The following is a 20,149-nucleotide window of genomic DNA, read 5'->3' as shown; positions in this document are numbered from 1 at the left end:
CCTCCTAAATTGGGGTGCGTGTTATACGCCGGTGCGCGTTATACGCCGATAAATACGGTATTCACTTCTTCCCATCTTTGGAATCAGTTTGAGAAAGACCTTTTCTGTTCCCGTATGACTGTACCTCTGTGCACAAACCAGCTTCATAGGGAGATGGTTTAATCATTTTGGTGTAGAGGAATTTGTATGGACTGCACAGAGCCCTGATTGGATCACTGATTGTGAGCAGTGTCCTATCATCCAATATTAGTACCTGACCTCACAAATGCGTCTTTCGTCAATGACTGCATGCACTTTACAGAAGATAGTTAGAGACTGTAGACAAAGCGCTGCGTAAACTGTTGGCGCTATATAAATCCTGTATAATAATAATACTATAGGAAATGATTATAGACTGCAGACATGGTGCAGGAGATGGTCAGAGACTGAGAGAGACTACATACACTGTACAGGAGATGGTCAGAGATTGCAGACATACTACAGGAGATGGTCAGAGACTGCAGACATGATACAGGAGATGGTCAGAGACTGCAGACACGATACAGGAGATGGTCAGAGACTGCAGATATGATACAGGAGATGGGCAGAGACTGCAGACATGATACAGGAGATGGTCAGAGACTGCAGACACGATACAGGAGATAGTCAGAGACTGCAGACACGATACAGGAGATGGTCAGAGACTGCAGATACGATACAGGAGATGGTCAGAGACTTCAGACACGATACAGGAGATGGTCGGAGACTGCAGATATGATACAGGAGATGGTCAGAGACTGCAGACACGATACAGGAGATGGTCAGAGACTGCAGACATGATACAGGAGATGGTCAGAGACTGCAGATACGATACAGGAGATGGTCAGAGACTTCAGACACGATACAGGAGATGGTCGGAGACTGCAGATATGATACAGGAGATGGTCAGAGACTGCAGACACGATACAGGAGATGGTCAGAGACTGCAGACATGATACAGGAGATGGTCAGAGACTGCAGACATGATACAGGAGATGGTCAGAGACTGCAGGCATGATACAGGAGATGGTCAGAGACTGCAGATATGATACAGGAGATGGTCAGAGACTGCAGGCACAATACAGGAGATGGTCAGAGACTGCAGATATGATACAAGGGATGGTCAGAGACTGCAGACATGATAAAGGAGATGGTCAGAGACTGCAGATATGATACAGGAGATGGTCAGAGACTGCAGACACGATACAGGAGATGGTCAGAGACTAAAGACATGATACAGGAGATGTTCAGAGACTGCAGACACGATACAGGAGATAGTCAGAGACTGCAAACACAATACAGAAGATGATCAGAGACTGCAGCCATGATACAGGAGATGGGAAGCAATAGCTTGGCTGCTGCACACCTCACCTGGCCCAAGTGGTCAGCAGATAAAAGCAGCCTTAGGTCTATTCATCCAGGCCACATGGCTTGGATGAATTGAGCTGAGGCTGCTTTTACCTGCTAACAATTCGGTTCGGGCGAGGTGTGCAGTGGCTGAGCTATCTCATTCTGTGTGCTTTAGGTCTGGACTGACCTCCCCTCAGCCTGCACATTCACTGGTCAGCAGCATGCAACTCATTGAGCTTTGATAGCCTGAGCGGGCTGACCCTTAAAATGATTGTAAAATCTAATTTTTTTGTATAAAATTGACAAACATATTATACTTAACTGCCCTGTGCACAGAGCCGCCCAGATCCTCCTTCTTTTCGGGCCCCTGGCTGGAGCTCCTGGGCCCTCCCCCCTCTCGAGTGCCCCTACAGCAAGCAGCTTGCTATGGGGTCACCCAAGCCGAGCTGCAGCTCTATGTGTCCATTCAAACATAAAGCTGTGGGTTGGCCCCACCCCCATATCTCCTGATTGGCTAATTGACTTTGATTGGCAGCAGCGGGAGCCAATGGCGCCACTGATGTGTCTCAGCCAATCAGGAGGGAGAATCCTGGACGGCTAAGGCACTTGTGCAACATTACTGGATAGAGATGGCTCCAGGCAGGGCCGGCCCTACCATGGGTCCCGGTGGGTCCATTGGACCCGGGCAGGACTTTCAGAGGGGTGGCAAATTGATGCCCAAGACAGTTGCGGAACTCCCGCCCGCCCACTCCACTCTATCCGCCAGCGCTGCTTAGCTGATTATATTACTGTGAGGGGACTGCCGCTTATCCCACTGTGAGGGGACCTGGCGCCACTGCTGTTAGAGGTAATGACGGGAGTCGGCATAGCACTCGCTGCCATACCCACACAGTGGACCTCTCGCTCATCCTCTCCGCGGCTCCCCCCATTGCTGTAGACAGATGCCATGTCAGGACAGGAGGCGGAAACTGCAGGAGAAAGTCAGCTGAGGAGCTGATGGCAAACAGGGTGAAGGGGGGGAGTTTTCTGCTGTGCGTGGAGACACCATGTTGGAAGAGGCATCACTAGAGGCACGACTGACACTGAGAGCAAGTAAGTGCCAGTGCCAGTGCCATTGATCCCATCCCCACCACTGCTGCCTCCGTCTGAACCCCCCCCACCACCACCACCGCTGCCTCTGTCTTAGCCCCCCCACCACCACCACCACCACCGCCACCTAAATACCTTCTAGAGGAAAATGCCGATGAAAATCTGGGCTCTCCTAAAATGAGGCCAAAGGGGGTACCAAGGATGAAAACTTGTATTTATTGCGCTGTTCCTGATGCTACAAGTTGACAGGAGTAGATGACAGCAACCTCACTACTCCTGTCAGTCTAGTGCAAAAAGTGACAGGGAAAATCTAAATAGGAGGAGAGAGCCGGAAGTGGGTTGTGCTCTCTCTCCCCTCCAGCTCCACACTTGTGCCACTGCAGTGCTCCTGATTGGGTGCCAGATCAGGACTGTGCAGGCTTTGTTTATGCCCCAATCCCATCCCAGCAAAGAATATGGATAGGGGCGGGTAAGCAAACCCTATAAAGTCCTGATCTGACAGTCAATGCCATCGCTAGTGTGGGTCCCCGGTGCTGAGATTCAGTGCCTGTCAAAAGTAGTGCAATGCTGCTTCCCCTAGGCTTCTCCTCAACTGTGACATGTCAGGAGAGGGAGGCAGCCTACAACCTGAGAAGGACCACGGGAGGCAGACTGCAAGCTGAGGAAGAACCCGGGAGGCAACCTGGAAGAAGAAGGGGGTATTTGTGCTGGGAGAATTGAAGGGATTTGTTATGGGAGGGGGGATTTGAAAATGGAAAATGATTTGTGCTAAAAGGCGGGATTGGGGGGATTAGTGCATGGGGGATTAGAGGGAGGGGATTTGTGCTGGGTGGAAGAATTTGGGGGGCAGCAGGGAGTAAAATTTGTTCTAAAATGGGAAATTTGGGTGGCATGTGCTAGGAGTGGTTATTTGCTGAAATTTGTGCTGGGGAATGGGGGAAAGAGGTTTTGAGCTAGGAAAGGGGATTTGTAGGTGTTGTGCTAGAAGGGGTGATTTAGGAGAGGGGAAAGGATTTACGCTAGAAGGGGGATTTTTTTTTCCAGTGAGGAATTTGTGCTAATAGGGGTGATTAGGGGGTAATTATGCTATGAGGGGGGATTTGGGGAGAAAGGAGTTGAACTGGGAGGATGGGGGGTTTATTTGGGGAACATTTTCACCTGCAAAGGAAATGTATGCTTAGGTAAGCAATTTTTTTTAATGGGGGGCAGGTTTGCTGACACATAATGATCATACATCTTGGGGGGGGCACAGTTTGGCATCTTCGCCCTGGGCGTAGTTAGTGACTCACAATATTATTTAGGTGTGCCAAATGCTTGGGGCAAATTCAAATGGACCAAAGAATCCCAGGAAGGTGATATGGTAGAATTGAAGAAGCTTCAAAACAAAGTCAAGGGATATTCTCCATTGGAGCATGCCACTGTGCCAATTGTGCTAGTCTAGCTGCTACCAAATAGTGCCATATATTGGGTAAACCAATGTGTGTTAGTATCTCAGCATCTGCTCCAAAGAGTGGAAATGACATCACCCAAAAGTCTTGCCCTGGGAGTCTCGCTCTTTGGAGTACATGCTGAGATAGCAGCCCAGCGCCACTTGCTGGTCTTATTAGGAAAGATACTGCATATTCCTATTATGAAATGTAAGTGCATTGGTTTTGAAATTTATAATTGATTCTACTCTATGGAGGCACTCCTAACGTTCTTTGTATCTGCTTGTTACCTTTTCTTTGATGGTTTGAGAAACCAGGTTCCCAGGTACATATTGTACCAGGAATACAGCAGATCTACTAAACGTGGTTTGGCTCATTTGTTGTTTATATTTGGTGAGTGCGGGGAGAAGCTGAGGGTACCCAGGAAATGCACAAAGTTCACGAATGTGCAGTGTAAGTCACAAACTTTTGTTTAGAAAAAGATTACACAACTTTCAGTTTGGATTTGTTCTATACACAGCACAGAGTACTTTTGATGTAAACTTTATTATGCATTCTTCATTTTGATAATATATTTGTGTAGCTGCAGCAATGGTTTGTTGTTAATGTGTGATTTACACAATTAACAAATCTCTGATATTCACACATTACCATGATCATTTAGCGAAAAGTATTCTTCCAGCTGACTATATAGCGTTTAAAGGATTTCAGGGTCTGATAAAATAAATTCATTAATTATCCACGAGTACGGAGTCATGGATAAACCTACATTATATGAGCAAACTTAGATGAAACAACATGGAGATCAGACCAGGGGCATACATGTATAGATGAAGATATGGAATTTGACAAAAGAATTGGAGAACTAAAGGTATAGTCCAACTGGGCATAACAATTGTGAGGGTGGGAAAAAAGGTATACACCCTAGCCCCAATGAGTTCTCCAGGTATCTACAAGTTCAAACAAACAAAGATACTTCGTAAAAAATCTGGGAAATGCTTTTATGGTGCCCAGAACTCTACCTCTGCCCAACATTGGGTGAGCAGTTAAGTTAAAGTCTCTCTGTATAATCAAGCGGGGAGATTGATATCTTTCCAGTTTTTCAAAAAAATGGCCTGAAAAAAAAAGGCCTAAGACTCGTTTGGCCATAAACACCGGCTTAGGTCAGAGCATGACCAAGCAATGTTCCTTGCAGGTGAACTAACTGTTGAGAACTCCAGGGTGGAGAAACTTACAGACAGAACGTCAAGTTACTAAGTCTGTCATATCTTGATGACCATGTCTGTTATCACGACGGGTTGGAGGGGTAGCCCAGATTTGGGAGGGGCAAGTAGTAGAAGACATCCGAAGGACTGCTTTCAAGTCCAGAAGGCCCAGATTTTCGAACAGCTCTTTGCCTTCTTCCACAGTATAGACCAAATAAGTTGTGCTATTATATGGCACTATTAATTTGAAAGGAAATCCTCTGTGCAGTGGCCACATTTGAAAATAGCTGTATATTAACTGCATTCAATTCAATGTTAACCACATTTTTAGAAGCCCTCAGGAGTTCTTCTTTATTTAGGAAGTCCTTTAGGCATAGGATTATATTCATAGGGGGCTTGTCTGGAGGTGGTTTTGGCCGAAGTGCCCTATGGATTTTATCACACATAAAGAGGAACAAGGAATATCTGGTAGAAGAGAATGAAACAATTTGGAGACTGCTGGCATTAGCTCTGTAACCGTCTTGGGGTTGCCACAGACCCCAAGATTATTGCACCAGTTTCTGTTATCGAGATCCTCTACATGTGCCTGAACTTGTAGAAAGTTCTCTGTTAATGCTTTATGCTTTTTACTGAGATCATGTAAACCAGCCCTAATCTGTCATGTTTGATCTGAAGCCTGTCTGTGCAGCTACCTAAAGCTGCCAGTTCCTGTGTAAGGGTGCTTGTGGTTTTATGCAGCTCTGTATGGAACTTCTGAGCCAGTTTCCCACATATGGGGGTAAGTCCAGCATCTAAATCCTCTTTTGTGAAGAAAAGAAGGTACTTACGTTTACATGTAAGTTGTCAGGTGCTAAAGTACTACTTGGCTGACCGCAGAAGCTTCATGAGGCTTTGTGCCATCTTGCGCCATATTGCTCCACTCCCAGCATGAAGATGAGAAATGTAAAGGCTTCAGTTCCATGTTAAATAGCTCCGGGGATCTGGATAAAGTCCCAGAAATGCTCAAAGCTATAAGGTAAGGAATCAGTGCACCCCCCCCCCCCCAATGAGATACATTATAAAAGGTAAGGAAAAATAAAGCGAAAAATAAAATGAATAGAGCATTTATACTTAGAAAAAAAAAGCATTTTTGTTAGTCGACTAGTCTTTACTGCATGGCACCGTGCTGTGAAACTAACAAATGGAGCTAGCTGATTGGAGGAGAGAGCACAGAGATGATCTTCTCAGTGAGCTGTTGCTCCTTCACCATTCATTCACAGTCTAGATGAAGCTGTTTTGCTTTGACTAGAAGAGACAAAGAAACATAAATGGCCAGTACCTGGATGTGGGGTCTGGCAAAGGTATGTGGATTAGAAAACCTGCTGAACAGAATTACATTTTTATCAGCTAAGGCAATTTATATATACCATTTCAATTGTTTATTTACCCATATGCCTGCACTTACACTGTAATAATGTTGAGAATCAGGACTTGGAGTCGGTGCATAGCTGCAGCTGGAGAACTAAAAAGACATCCTTAAAAAAGGCTGAGATTTGGCATTTTGAATTTTTAAAATTAAATTAAATTTACAGACAAGGGGTTGATTTGTGAAGAATTTGTATTCACTCAGTGAAAGTGCATTTACATTGATTCTGTGTGAATGGGACAAAACGTATGTAAATAGGCTATATCGTGCTGTTCAAATGTAAATTATTGATTTAAAATGGAACATACCACATTTGACCACTAGATGTAGCTAAGTGTCATAGTAATTTCCTATAATACTTGAAAGTTAATAGTTCCATCTAGTGGCCAAATATGGTATATTCTGTTTAAAATAAATGATTGACATTTTCACAGCACAGGATATAGCCTATTTACATTTGTTTGTTTTTTTTTTTTTGCTCAATTCCCACAGAACGAATCTACATGTATTTTCACCAGATGAATGTCTATGCATACCCTTTACAAATCAAAACCTTGTCTGTAATATCAAATATTCAAAATGTCACATTCCAGCCTTTTATAAGGACGCCTATTTAGTTGCCCACCTGAAGCCCCCTTTCAGTCACTTAAATAGAAACGTTACCTTTATCTTGAACATTACAACAATTGCTCCTTTAGAAATATTTAGTAATGGTAGTAATGACAATCTACAAGCAGTTACTTATACTTTAGCAGTTACTTATACTCAGATAGGGCAGTGAAGGGAGGAAAAAGAAATTAGACATAGAAGGATTGACGGTTCTATATGTGTGTTCTCTTACAGATGGTCGAGCAGTATGGACCCATCTTCACCATCTGGTTTGGTTCTAAACCAGTGGTTGTGCTTTGTGGATATGCAGCTATTAAAGAGGCCCTGATCAATAATTCTTATCAATTTGGCAGCCGTGGACACTTACCAATATCAGAAAGACTGGCAGATGGCTATGGTAAGGAAAATCTGTATATATATATATATATATATATATATATATATATATATATATCCAGATACACATACCAGATGTTAAAAGCTGGATTTTGACATGGGACCAGGAGAAAACCAGGGTTTACATATATTCTAAAGGGTTTCTTTTACAATTTTTGTGTAAGAGCTCACAGTGTGATTTGCAAAAAGTGAACACAAAGTAAATGCAAAAAAAGTGCACAGGGTTTACCTTTGGTCCTTCACTAAAGAAAATGGGCTCAAATATCCTTGAACCCCCAGGTGCAATGCTACAGACAAAGGCAGTCAATCTTGGTCCACTTAGGCAAAGTCAGGCAGAATCTATTCTTCAAGTGACCTGGCAAAACTCGTTCACTCAGGTACTAGGATGAGACTAGGATGAGACTACCGCAATGGTGAGTATAAACTCACAAAACCCTTATGCCGGGTACACACGATCGGAAATGCCGCCAGCAAAAGACCGATGTGAGCTTTTGGTCGGAAAATGCGACCATGTGTATGCTCCATCAGACTTTTGCTGGCGGAATTCAAACCAGCAAAAGATTGAGAGCAGGTTCTCTATTTTTGCGATCGTCTGTATGCAATTCGGACGCGCACAAAATAACTCATGCTCAGAATCAAGTACGAGACGGAAGCGATCGGTCTGGTAAGACTAGCGTTCGTAAGGGAGATAGCATATTCATCATGCTGCAAATTATTGGATCTTTTAATGCAGCGCATTCTTTTGTTCTTTATAATGCTGAAAGAATGAATTTGTTTTGCTGCTGATATTCACACAGAGTTATGACAAACTTATTTCTCTATTATTTCTCGTGATCTCCTGAATAATTGTTTTTGTTTTTAAAGCCAGATCTCCATAATAATGTTTAGAATTATTTTTTTGTTTTTAATCAAGATCTCCTGTTTTTTTGATTATTTTAAATTTTTTTTCTAGTGATCCACATAATTTTTATTTTTTTTGTGTGTCAAGTTTCCACAACAACATTATTATCTTGCATCAAATAGAAAGAAAAGAAAAAGAAAAATTTCTAAAACATTAACAGCGCTAGTGCAACAATAGCAAATATATAAAAAATATCAATGAAATTGCTTAAGAGTCCACTTAAACAAAGTATCAAATGGTGATCCACTCAGTGAAAGTCCAAAAAAAAAGGCAGGTGAGTATAAACTAGATGATCATGGAAGAAAATATGAGCAGCAACCCCAAGTCTCCATCACCACTAGGGATGAGCCGAACACCCCTCGGTTCGCACCAGAACCTGTGAACAGACCAAAAGTTTGCACAAACTTTAGAACCCCGTTAAAGTCTATGGGACTCAAACGTTCAAAATCAAAAGTGCTAATTTTAAAGACTGATATGCAAGTTATTGTCCTAAAAAGGGTTTGGGGACCCGGGTCCTGCCCCAGGGGACATGGATCAATGCAAAGAAAAGTTTAAAAACGGCCGTTTTTTTGGGACCAGTGATTTTAATAATGCTTAAAGTGAAAAAAAAAAGTGAAATATTCCTTTAAATATCGTACCCGGGGGGTGTCTATAGTATGCCTGTAAAGTGGCGCATGTTTCCCGTGCTTAGAACAGTCACTGCACAAAATTAAATTTGTAAAGGAATAAAAGTAATTTAAAACTGCTTGCGGCTTTAATGTAATGTCGGGTCTCGGCAATATGGATGAAAATCAGTGAGACAGGCCCTTTGGGTCTTGTATGGATATTAAGGGGAACCCCGCACCCAAATTAAAAAAAGGAAAGGCGTGGGGCCCCCAGGCTCTATATACTCTGAACAGCAGTATACAGGTGGTGCAAACAAGACACGAACTGTAGGTTTGTTGTTAAGTAGAATCTGTTTGTAATTTTGAACTGGTACATTTTTAAAGTGTAGCTCCAGCCAAAAAATCTATTTTTAAGCTTTTTGGAAAACATAGGGAAGGGTTATCACCCCTGTAACATTTGTTTTGCTGTCTGTGCACCTCTTCAGAAGATTACACCTCACTTTCTGTCCCAATGACAAATGTTTTTTGAAAATTTGGGGTTTTTAGTGAAACAAAGATTGGTGATAAAGCATCAGTGGAGAGGAGACACATTTTTCCCATATTAACTCTTATAGGAGTAGATTTCATCTCACTTCCTGTTGTCTCCTTCCGTTTGCAAGTATATATATATACTCTGCATAAATTGTGGCCTTAGGTGTTGGTGTTGCCACAACACTGTAAGCCCTCACAGTTACACTTGGTGGGAGCTGAAACGGGCCCTGCTGTGAAATATTATATCAAGAATTATAATTACATGCACCTGTTGAACATGGGCAGAAAAATTGGGCCTTTGGTGGTGGTGGTGGTGTTGCCACAACACTGTAATGCCCCGTACACACATGGTTGGATTTTCTGATGGAAAATGTCCGATCGGAGCGTGTTGTCGGAAATTCTGACCGTGTGTGGGCTCCATCGGACATTTTCCATCAGATTTTCCGACACACAAAGTTGGAGAGCAGGAGATAAAATTTTCCGACAACAAAATCCATTGTCGGAAATTCCGATCGTGTGTACACAAATCCGACGGACAAAGTGCCACGCATGCTCAGAATAAATAAAGAGATGAAAGCTATTGGCCACTGCCCCGTTCATAGTCCCGACGTACGTGTTTTACATCACTGCGTTCAGAACGATCGGATTTTCCGACAACTTTGTGCGACCGTGTGTAGACAAAAAAAGTTTGAGCCAACATCCGTCGGAAAAAATCCTAGGATTTTGTTGTCGGAATGTCCGAACAAAGTCCGACCGTGTGTACGCCCTATAAGCCTTCACAGTTACTCTTGGTGGGCGCAAGAATGGGCCCTGCTGTGAAATATTAGATCAAGAATTGTAATTACATGTCCCTGTTGAACAGGAGCAGAAAAATTGGGCCTTATGCACTGGTGCCACAACACTGCAACCCCTCACAGATGCTATAGTTGGAGCGCAGGAATGAGCCCTTCTGCAAAGTATTGCATCAAAAATTGTAATTATACGCCCCTGTTAAACAGGGGCTGAAAAATTGGGCCTTGGGCACTGGTGCTGGTGCCACAACACTGCAACACCTCACAGATACTCTAGTTGGAGCACAGGAATGAGCCCTGCTGCAAAGTATTGCATCAAAAATTGTAATTACACGCCCCTGTTAAACAGGGGCAGAAAAATTGGGCCTTAGCCACTGCTGCCACAACACTGCAACCCCTCACAGATACTACAGTTGGAGCGCAGGTATTAGCCCTGCTGCAAAGTATTGCATCAAAAATTGTAATTATACGCCCCTGTTAAACAGGGGCTGAAAAATTGGGCCTTGGACACTGGTGCTGGTGCCACAACACTGCAACCCCTCACAGATACTATAGTTGGAGTGCAGGAATGAGCCCAGCTGCAAAGTATTGCATCAAAAAGAGTAATTACACACCCCTGTTAAACAGGCGCAGAAAAATTGGGCCTTAGCCACTGGTGGCGGTGCCCAGAACCAAAAATGTTCTTACAAGCTATCAGCCTGAAAATTGAGGAGGAAGAGGATTGCCACTCAGTATAACAGGATAGTCACTCAGCATCAGCATAGGCAGTCTTGAAGGGATCTCACATTAAAAAAAAAAATATTCGGTTACATCAGCATCAGGTGCTTGGTAGCTGGTGGTGATCCAAGACTGATTCATTTTTATGAAGGTCAGCCGATCGACCGATTCGGTGGACAGACGCACCCTGTGATCGGTTACAAAGCCTCCAGCAGCACTGAATGTACGTTCCGAAAGAACGCTGGATGCAGGACAGGCCAGTAGCTCAATTGCATACTGTGCAAGCTCTGGCCAGTGATCCATCCTCAAGACCCAGGAACCCAGAGGATTTTCAGTGGGAAAGGTGTCCAAGTCTGATCTTGCCCCTAGGTATTCCTGCACCATGTGAATCAGACGCTGGCGATGGTTGCTGGAACCGATCATACCTTGGGGCTGCGGACTAAAAAATTGTCTGAACGCATCGGTCAGACAGCCACCTTCTCCACCGCTCCTTCTGTAACTGACCGAAGCCTCAGCAACACGTTGTCCAGGAGGACCAGGAAATTGTAACCTCCCAGGCTCTGGACCTTTCTGCAAGGCCTCCCGAAGATGTTTCATCCTCTGCTCCCTCTGTGACCGCAAGATAAGGTTCACCACCTTACCCTTGTAACGTGGATCAAGGAGGGATGCCAGCCAGTAATGATCCCTACCCTTGATACCACGAATACGAGGATCCTTCCGCAGGCTTTGCAGGATCAGGAAGGCCATGCAGCGTAGGTTTGCTGAGGCATTCTGTCCAGAGTCCTCTGGGTCACTAAGGACGACATGATCCGCAGCCACCTCCTCCCAGCCACATACAAGTCCATGGGTTTCTTCGGACTGTAAATGATCCCTTGAAGACTGCTGCTGATGCTGAGTGCCAGGCTCCACCTCCGGACATTTGTTTGTTTGTCTTTTGTTACGTTGTAGTGTCCCCCCAGTCCATGTCTGCATTGGTCGACCCCATGTGACCGGTCGATCCTTTTACCCAGGGCAGTATAGCCATTGGTCTATACTCTTTTATGTACATGTACCATATTTTTGTACCACAATAAATACTTTTTGATATCACATCCACATTTCGTGTTGCCTTTCTATGAGCCCCACTTTTTCTTGGTCCCCTCTCTGTTTGGGACAATTTTTGGTTTGCAGGTTTTCAGGGGCTGAATGGCAATCACGCTGTTATGGTAATACTACATATATAGTTACATGGTTAATCAAGCCTCTTTGTATCTAATTTGGTCAGGCTCCACCTCCATGCTGACACAATCCGCCTCCTCCTCCTCCTCTTCCTGGGTGATCGGCGGGCACGCAGGAACACTGTCTGGATAAAGAGGGCCTTGAGAGGTAAGGAAATGCTTCTCTTCCTCCCTCTGTTCTGCCTCAAGTGCCCTGTCCATTATTCCACGCAGCGTGTGCTCCAACAGATGGACAAGAGGGACAGTGTCACTGATGCATGCACTGTCACTGCTCACCATCCTCGTGGCCTCCTCAAATGGTGACAGGACAGTGCAGGCATCCCTGATCATAGCACACTGGTGTGGGGAAAAAAAAACAAGCTCCCCTGACCCTGTCCTGGTGCCATAGTCACATAGGTACTCATTGATGGCCCTCTGCTGCGTGTTCAGCCGCTGCAGCATGGCCAACGTTGAGTTCCACCTGGTGGGCATGTCACAGATTAGGCGGTTCTTGGGCAGATTAAATTCCTTTTGGAGGTCAGCCAGCCGAGCACTGGCATTATATGACCGGCGGAAATGCACACAGACTTTCCTGGCCTGCCTCAGGACATCCTGTAAGCCCGGGTACCTGCCCAAAAACCGCTGCACCACCAAGTTAAGGACTTGAGCCAAAAAGGGCACATGGGTCAGTTGTCCCTGTCGGAGGGCGGAGAGGAGGTTGGTGCCATTGTCGCAAACCACCATTCCTGGCTTAAGCTGGCGTGCCATTAACCACCTCTGAACCTGCCCCTGCAGAGCTGACAGAATCTCTGCCCCAGTGTGGCTCCTGTACCCCAAGCCCACCAGCTAAAAAGCACCGCATGGCATCTTTCTGCCTGCGTGCTTGCGTAGCCCCTTGAATGCCTACGGAGCACCGCTGGTTCTGAGGACAAATCAGCACAGGAAGAGGCCATGGAGGAAGAAGAAGAGGAGGGGGTGGAGGAGAGAGGTGTGGCAGAATCACCACTAGTAGAATTTTGGAGGCGTGTTTCCGGAACAACCTCCAACACTACTGCACCCTGTCCTGCATCCTTCCCAGCTGCCAGAAGAGTGACCCAGTGCACGGTGAAAGATAGGTAACGTCCCTGTCCAGGCCTGCTGGACCATGAGTCAGCAGTAATATGCACCTTACTGCTGACCGCCCTGTCCAGCGAGGCCAAGACATTGCCTTCCACATGCCGGTAGAGAGCCGGAATCGCCTTCCGTGAGAAAAAGTGGTGTTTGGGAACCTGCCACTGAGGTACCGCACATTCCACAAACTCACAGAAGGGGGCAGAGTCTACCAACTGAAAAGGCAGCAGTTGAAATGCTAGCAATTTAGCCAAGCTAGCATTCAACCGCTGGGAATGTGGATAGCTGGGAGCGAACTTCTTTCGGTGGTGCAGCAGCTGGGGCAGGGAATTTTGCCTGGTACAATCTGATGTCGGTGTACTGATAGCAGATTGCCCGCAAGTACTTGGCTGTGACACACCTAATTCTACACCTTCATTCCTCTCAGTGCAGGTTTCAGAGAGGACTGAAGGTATACTGGGGTTGGAGATCCCAGCTGATGAGGAGCAAGGAGAGGTCCGCTTTGTTCTTTGGTGTGGGTCTTTTAGGTACGCTTGCCAATGAACTACATGGCAGGTGGACAATTATGTGGTGCCCAAGCGGGTGATGTTTTGGCCATGCGAGATACTCTTGAGACATATGTTGCAAATAGCAGCGGTGCGATCTGATGCACTCGTCTCAAAAAAGGCCCACACCAAAGAACTTTTGGAATAACGCGCAGAGACAGCAGCGCCCTGCACATGCAGAGCTCTGTGGTGTGATGCAGTCGGTGTGCTGCCCTTAAGCTGCCCCCTGGAGGGCATCCTGCCTCATTGGAGATGTGCCTCCTCCTCCTCTCTCCTATCAGGCACCCACGTGGAGTCAGTGACTTCCTCATCATCCCCCTCCCTCCTCATCACTGGAGCAAACCTGGCAGTATGCTGCAGCTGGGGGAACATGACTGCCAGATTGTTGTCCTTCTTGGGCACCCCCTCTCTCTGGGCTCACGTTACTGCCTTCCTCTAGCTGGGTACCATCATCGGAGCCTTCAAAACGCCGGGCATCCTCCTGGAGCATGTACCCAACACTGTGGTCAAACGGTTCGGGGGACTAGGGGTGGGGCTAGGAAAGGAGTGACTGATGCCATTGAGCCGAGGGAAGAGGCCGCGTTGGCAGCTGCTTTGCCAAACAAGGTACCCTGAGCCTGGGTGAGAGAGGATGGGGAGGATGAGGACGGCTTGGTCATCCACTCTACCAAGTCTTCGGCATGTTGCGGCTCAACACAGCCAGCTGCCGAAAAAAAGGACGAGCGTGTCCCATGGCCACGTGATGATGAGGATTCACCATGTCCACGTCCAGCACTGTTGCCTCTAGACACAGAGCCTTCTTGCCCTCTTTTATTGGCTTGTGACTGTCTGCCTCTCCTTGTTGGCCTTCCAGACATACTAATGGCCTGCAGTGAGATGTAGCTGCACAAAGCTGGGATGTATATATATACTGATTATACTGCAGCTAGCAGAATCAACTGCCTGCCTGTAGTATTATTAGTATGAGAACACCAGCAATTGTCTTCAGGTAGCTTTAGGTGAACACTGTGCAAAGGACACGGTACACTAACTGTAAATACTGCAGCTGCCTGCGGTATTAATAGGATCAGAAGAACACCAGCAATTGTCTTCAGGTAGCTTTAGGTGCACACTTTGCAGAGGACACAGTACACTAACTGTAAATACTCCAGCTGCCTGCCTGTGGTACTAATAGGATCAGAAGAACACCAGCAATTGTTTTCAGGTATATTTAGGTGCACACTGTGCAGAGGACACAGTACACTAACTGTAAATACTGCAGCTGCCTGCCTGTGGTACTAATAGGATCAGAAGAACACCAGCAATTGTTTTCATGTAGCTTTAGGTGCACACCGTGCAGAGGACACAGTACACTAACTGTAAATACTGCAGCTGCCTGCCTGTGGTATTAATAGGATCAGAACATCAGCAATTGTCTTCAGGTAGCTTTAGGTGCACATTGTGCAGAGGACACAGTACACAAACTGTAAATACTGCAGCTGCCCGCCTGTGGTATTAATAGGATCAGAACACCAGCAATTGTCTTCAGGTAGCTTTAGGTGTACACTGTGCAGAGGACACAATACACTAACTGTAAATACTGCAGCTGCCTGCTTGTGGTATTAATAGGATCAGAACACCAGCAATTGTCTTCGGGTAACTTTAGGTGCACACTGTGCAGAGGACACAGTACACTAACTGTAAATACTGCAGCTGCCTGCCTGTGGTATTCATAGGATCAGAACACCAGCAATTGTCTTCAGGTAGGTTTAGGTGCACACTGTGCAGAGGACACAGTACACTAACTGTAAATAGTGCAGCTGCCTGCCTGTGGTATTAATAGGATCAGAACACCAGCAATTGTCTTCAGGTAGCTTTAGGTGCACACTGTGCAGAGGACACAGTACACTAACTGTAAATACTGCAGATGCCTGTCTGTGGTACTAATAGGATCAGAAGAACACCAGCAATTGTCGTCAGGTAGCTTTAGGTGCACACTGTGCAGAGGACACAGTACACTAACTGTAAATACTGCAGCTGCCTGCCTGTGGTACTAATAGGATCAGAAGAACACCAGCAATTGTCTTCAGGTAGCTCTAGGTGCACACTGTGCAGAGGACACAGTACTCTAACTGTAAATACTGCAGCTGCCTGCCTGTGGTATTAATAGGATCAGAACACCAGCAATTGTCTTCAGGTATATTTAGGTGCACACTGTGCAGAGGACACAGTACACTAACTGTAAATACTGTAAAAACACCTGCCTGTCAGTATATTAGGAAGAGAATAATAGGAACGGATCTAGGTAAACCGAATACAGTGTGTATATATATCTATATATCTATATATATCTATATATATATATCTATATATATATAGATATATATATACACAACACCTAGGATGCATATATATACATAATACACTGTAAGTGCAGCTAACTGACTCGCCTGCCTACTCTAACTAATCTAACTTAAATCAAATGACACTGTCTCTCTGTCTATCTTTCTCTGCTGCCGCAACACACTACACAAGGCCGCCACGCATGTACTAAACCCCCTGAGCCATAATTGGCCAAAGCCTGCCTGGCTTTGGCCAATTATGTCTCTCTGTACAGACGACGCTGTGATTGGCCAAGCATGCGGGTCATAGTGCATGCTTGGCCAATCATCAGCCAGCAATGCACTGCAATGCCGCAGTGAATTATGGGCCGTGACGCGCCACTCGAATTTGGCGCGAACGGCCCGTAACGTTCGCAATTCGACGAACAATCGAAGCTCATCCCAGATCACCACACCAGTTGTGCCACAGCCCTGTAGGTAATCCACTTACCAGACCCTGCTGATTAACACGCTTATCAATCAAAGGGATAATCGCTGTTCACTGGACACTTTTCATCTGTATTTTGCTCATTGCAAGCAATAGATAAAAAAATTCCACATAGCGTAATCCAGTACAATATTTATTTATCTAAAAAAACACTCACAATGTTTGCATAATATAAGGGCATCTAACATCAATACTATGTCAGTCGTGCATTCCCCTCTAACCTCTCACCGCTCCCGCGGTGTTCCCGGGAAGGACAGACATGGATATCTATAGAGTCGGCTTATCTTTGTCTGTCCTTCTCGGGAACACTGCGGGAGTGGTGAGAGGTTAAAGGGGAATGCACGACTGACATAGTATTGATGTTACATGCCCTTATATTATGCAAACATTGTGAGTGTTTTTTTGTGAGATAATTAATAAAAAATTGTTGTACTGGATTACGCTATGTGGAATTTTTTTATCTGTTGCTTGCAATGAGCAAAATACAGATGAAAAGTGTCCAGTGAACAGCGATTATTCCTTTGATTGATAAGCGTGTTAATCAGCAGGGTCTGGTAAGTGGCTTTCCTACAAGGCTGTGGCACAAGTGGTGTGGTGATGGAGACTTGGGATCGCTGCTAATATTTTCTTCCATGATTGTCTAGTTTATACTCACCTGCCTTTTTTTGGACTTTCACTGAGTGGATCACCATTTGGTACTTTGTTTAAGTGGACTCTTAAGCAATTTCATTGATATTTTTTATATATTTGCTATTTTTGCACTAGCGCTGCTAATGTTTTAGAAATTTTTCTTTGACATATATTTGAAGCATCACGTTTTAGTATAGCAGCTGCTGACTATTGTTTTATCAATATTTTCTCTGTGTGCGCTGTGGGAGGGATACTGAACATAGTTTTTTATCTCTCGTTCTTTGATATGAACATTATTATCTTGTATTTTTAATGCTCAAGGAGGTTGGTTGGTGTTTAGTGTCCCTTGTTAATTTGACATTGTATTTTTGAAATGTACCTGCCTACTCACAAACAAACTGTCCTTTTTGAAGAAATACACATAGGCAAGTATTTTCATATTAAAAAATCTCCAATTATTCTGGCTCATAACAAAATAAAGAGGAAGGCAACACTGGAGAAACTGCTTGAATTTGCAAAGCCTTTCTACCCCAGGGCACACATCAACTCTTTGTAAATAAAAATTGGTAGCCTGAGAAGCCCATATAATAGGGAGAACAATCTGGTCCAGGACTCCCAGAGATCAGGAACAGCAGCAGATGACATGTATGTCCCCAGGCTGTGGTACTACAACAGCCTGTATCTTCTGTCAGACCAGAGTGAACCCAGGCCATCACTTTCTTGTCTTCCATGCAGCCTTCCCTCCACGCTTCCCTGCAGCCTTCCCTGCAGCCTTCCTTGGAGGCTGTGGCTCTGGAGGTGGACATGTGGCAGGAGGAGGAGGATGAGCAGATTTTTCCATCACACACATACCATTGGAATAGCAATTGCCGGCACCTGGGGCTCTCACAATCATCCACACAGCGGAGGACGGGAAGCTTGAACCCGGTCACCTAGAGCGGTGGTAACTATCTTGTTCACATAAGTGGATGTTCTCACTAATTTGGCCCCTCAACCCCTTCTGAAGGGCCTGAAAAATAAGATTGTCACACATGAAGCTTTGGTCCTCCTCCATTTGCTGCAATTTTGCAGCTACATAGCAGGCATAGGCCTCTTCAGCGTCGGGGGGTGTTTTCAGGGCCGCATTAGCATCCTTAATGAGGCCCAGTGCTGCCTCCTCCACGTTACTCCCCTTCCTGGCCCTTTTTGTTGTAAGGCGGAGGGGAGGCACCTGGGATTGGGTGAGGCTACTGGGCCTGGCCACCTCCTGGCTGACACTTACCCCCGCCTCCTCCTAGCTGACACTTACCCCCACCTCCTCCTGTCTGCCACATTCCAGAGCCTCGTCCTGGCTGAAGTCTTCCTATGTATGAAAAAGGGACATAGTTTTAGTTTTTGGTTCATCAATCACACACGATTTTCAGCTCATGACTGTTGCAAATTGAATGTTAATAAATAGAAAAGACTATCATTCTGAGCCCAGCATTTTTCATTCTTGTCACAATCATTTTTGGCCCCTACTGTCTATTGATATGTAAAACACTTTTTGTTCAATCATTCATTTGTTATCAATAATAACATCTACCGTATATACTCAAGTATAGGTCGATCTGAATATAAGCCGAGGCCCCTAATTTACCACAAAAAAAATGGGAAAAACTTATTGACCCGAGTATAAGCCGAGGGTGAGAAATACAGCAGCTACTGTAAGTGGAAAAACAGGGTCAACAATGCCCATCTGCAGCTGCATGCCTCCCTGTGTCCTGTGCATGTGTCCCTGTGTCCTGTGCAACCTACCTGTGTCCTGTGCATGTGTCCTGTGCATGTGTCACCTACCTGTGTCCTGTGCATGTGTCCTGTGCATGTGTCACCTACCTGTGTCCTGTGCATGTGTCCTGTGCATGTGTCACCAACCTGTGTCCTGTGCATGTGACACCTACCTGTGTCCTGTGCATGTGTCACCTACCTGTGACCTGTGCATGTGTCCTATGCATGTGTCACCTACTTTTGTCCTGTGCATGTGTCACCTACCTGTGTCCTGTGCATGTGTCCCTGTAACGATCTGCATCATGTGCCGCTCTGCATCCACTGATTAGCGTGTGATAATAAAATTCGACGGCCATTCCACTGTTCAAAAGCCGCGCCTCCTCCTCGTCTGTGATAGGCGGAACACTCAATTTCCCAGCAGTCAGCCTATCATGGACATCCGCTCATCCTCATACCACGGACGAGGATGAGAGGATGTCCATGATAAGCTGAACGCTGAATGCTGGGAAATGGAGTGTTCTGCCTATCATAGATGAGGAGGAGGCGCGGCTTTTGAACAGTGGAATGGCTGCCGTCTGTCTGCATGACACGCTGATCATGTAGGCAGACGGCGATGACTCAAGTATAAGCTGAGGGGGGCACTTTCAGCTTAAAAAAAAGGGCTGAAAATCTCGGCTTATACTCGAGTATATACGGTAGTTAACAACACTAATTTTCAAACAATAAATATGTAAAAATATACTATACCTGGCTCCAGCTTGGCTCTTCCACTTCTTCCAGGATGGAAGGCCCAGGTTGGTCCTCGGAAGCCTCAGCTGGGGTTGAGGGGAGGGTTGAGGGAAGTGCAGAAAGCGATTCACTGGCTTTAATCTGGTCTTCCAGAAACTGCATCCTGTTGTAATACCACAGACTGGGTACATACACATCCTCTGCTGCTGCTCCTGATCTCATGGAAGCCTGGACCTTATTAAGCTCCTTCCTATACGTGCTTCTCAAGCTACCAATTTTCTTCTCCACAAACTCGATGTCTGCGTCGGGGACCTGTGTCTTCACAAATTGCAGCAGTTTCT

At 45.5% G+C, this 20,149-nt stretch overlaps 1 protein-coding gene across 1 annotated transcript in view; it reads left to right on the top strand.

Annotated features, from left to right (window-relative positions):
* Positions 1 to 20,149, top strand: part of LOC141139106 (cytochrome P450 2G1-like) — a 129,350-nt gene that overhangs the window by 4,893 nt on the left and 104,308 nt on the right. The window contains exon 2 of the mRNA XM_073624925.1: positions 7,338 to 7,500. Coding sequence (XP_073481026.1) covers positions 7,338 to 7,500 — 163 coding nt within the window. The remainder of the gene's footprint in view (positions 1 to 7,337; positions 7,501 to 20,149) is intronic.

This window comes from Aquarana catesbeiana, linkage group LG04 (assembly GCF_042186555.1).
Source record: "Aquarana catesbeiana isolate 2022-GZ linkage group LG04, ASM4218655v1, whole genome shotgun sequence".
NCBI lineage: Eukaryota > Metazoa > Chordata > Amphibia > Anura > Ranidae > Aquarana > Aquarana catesbeiana.
This window is presented reverse-complemented; position numbering and strand designations above follow the sequence as displayed.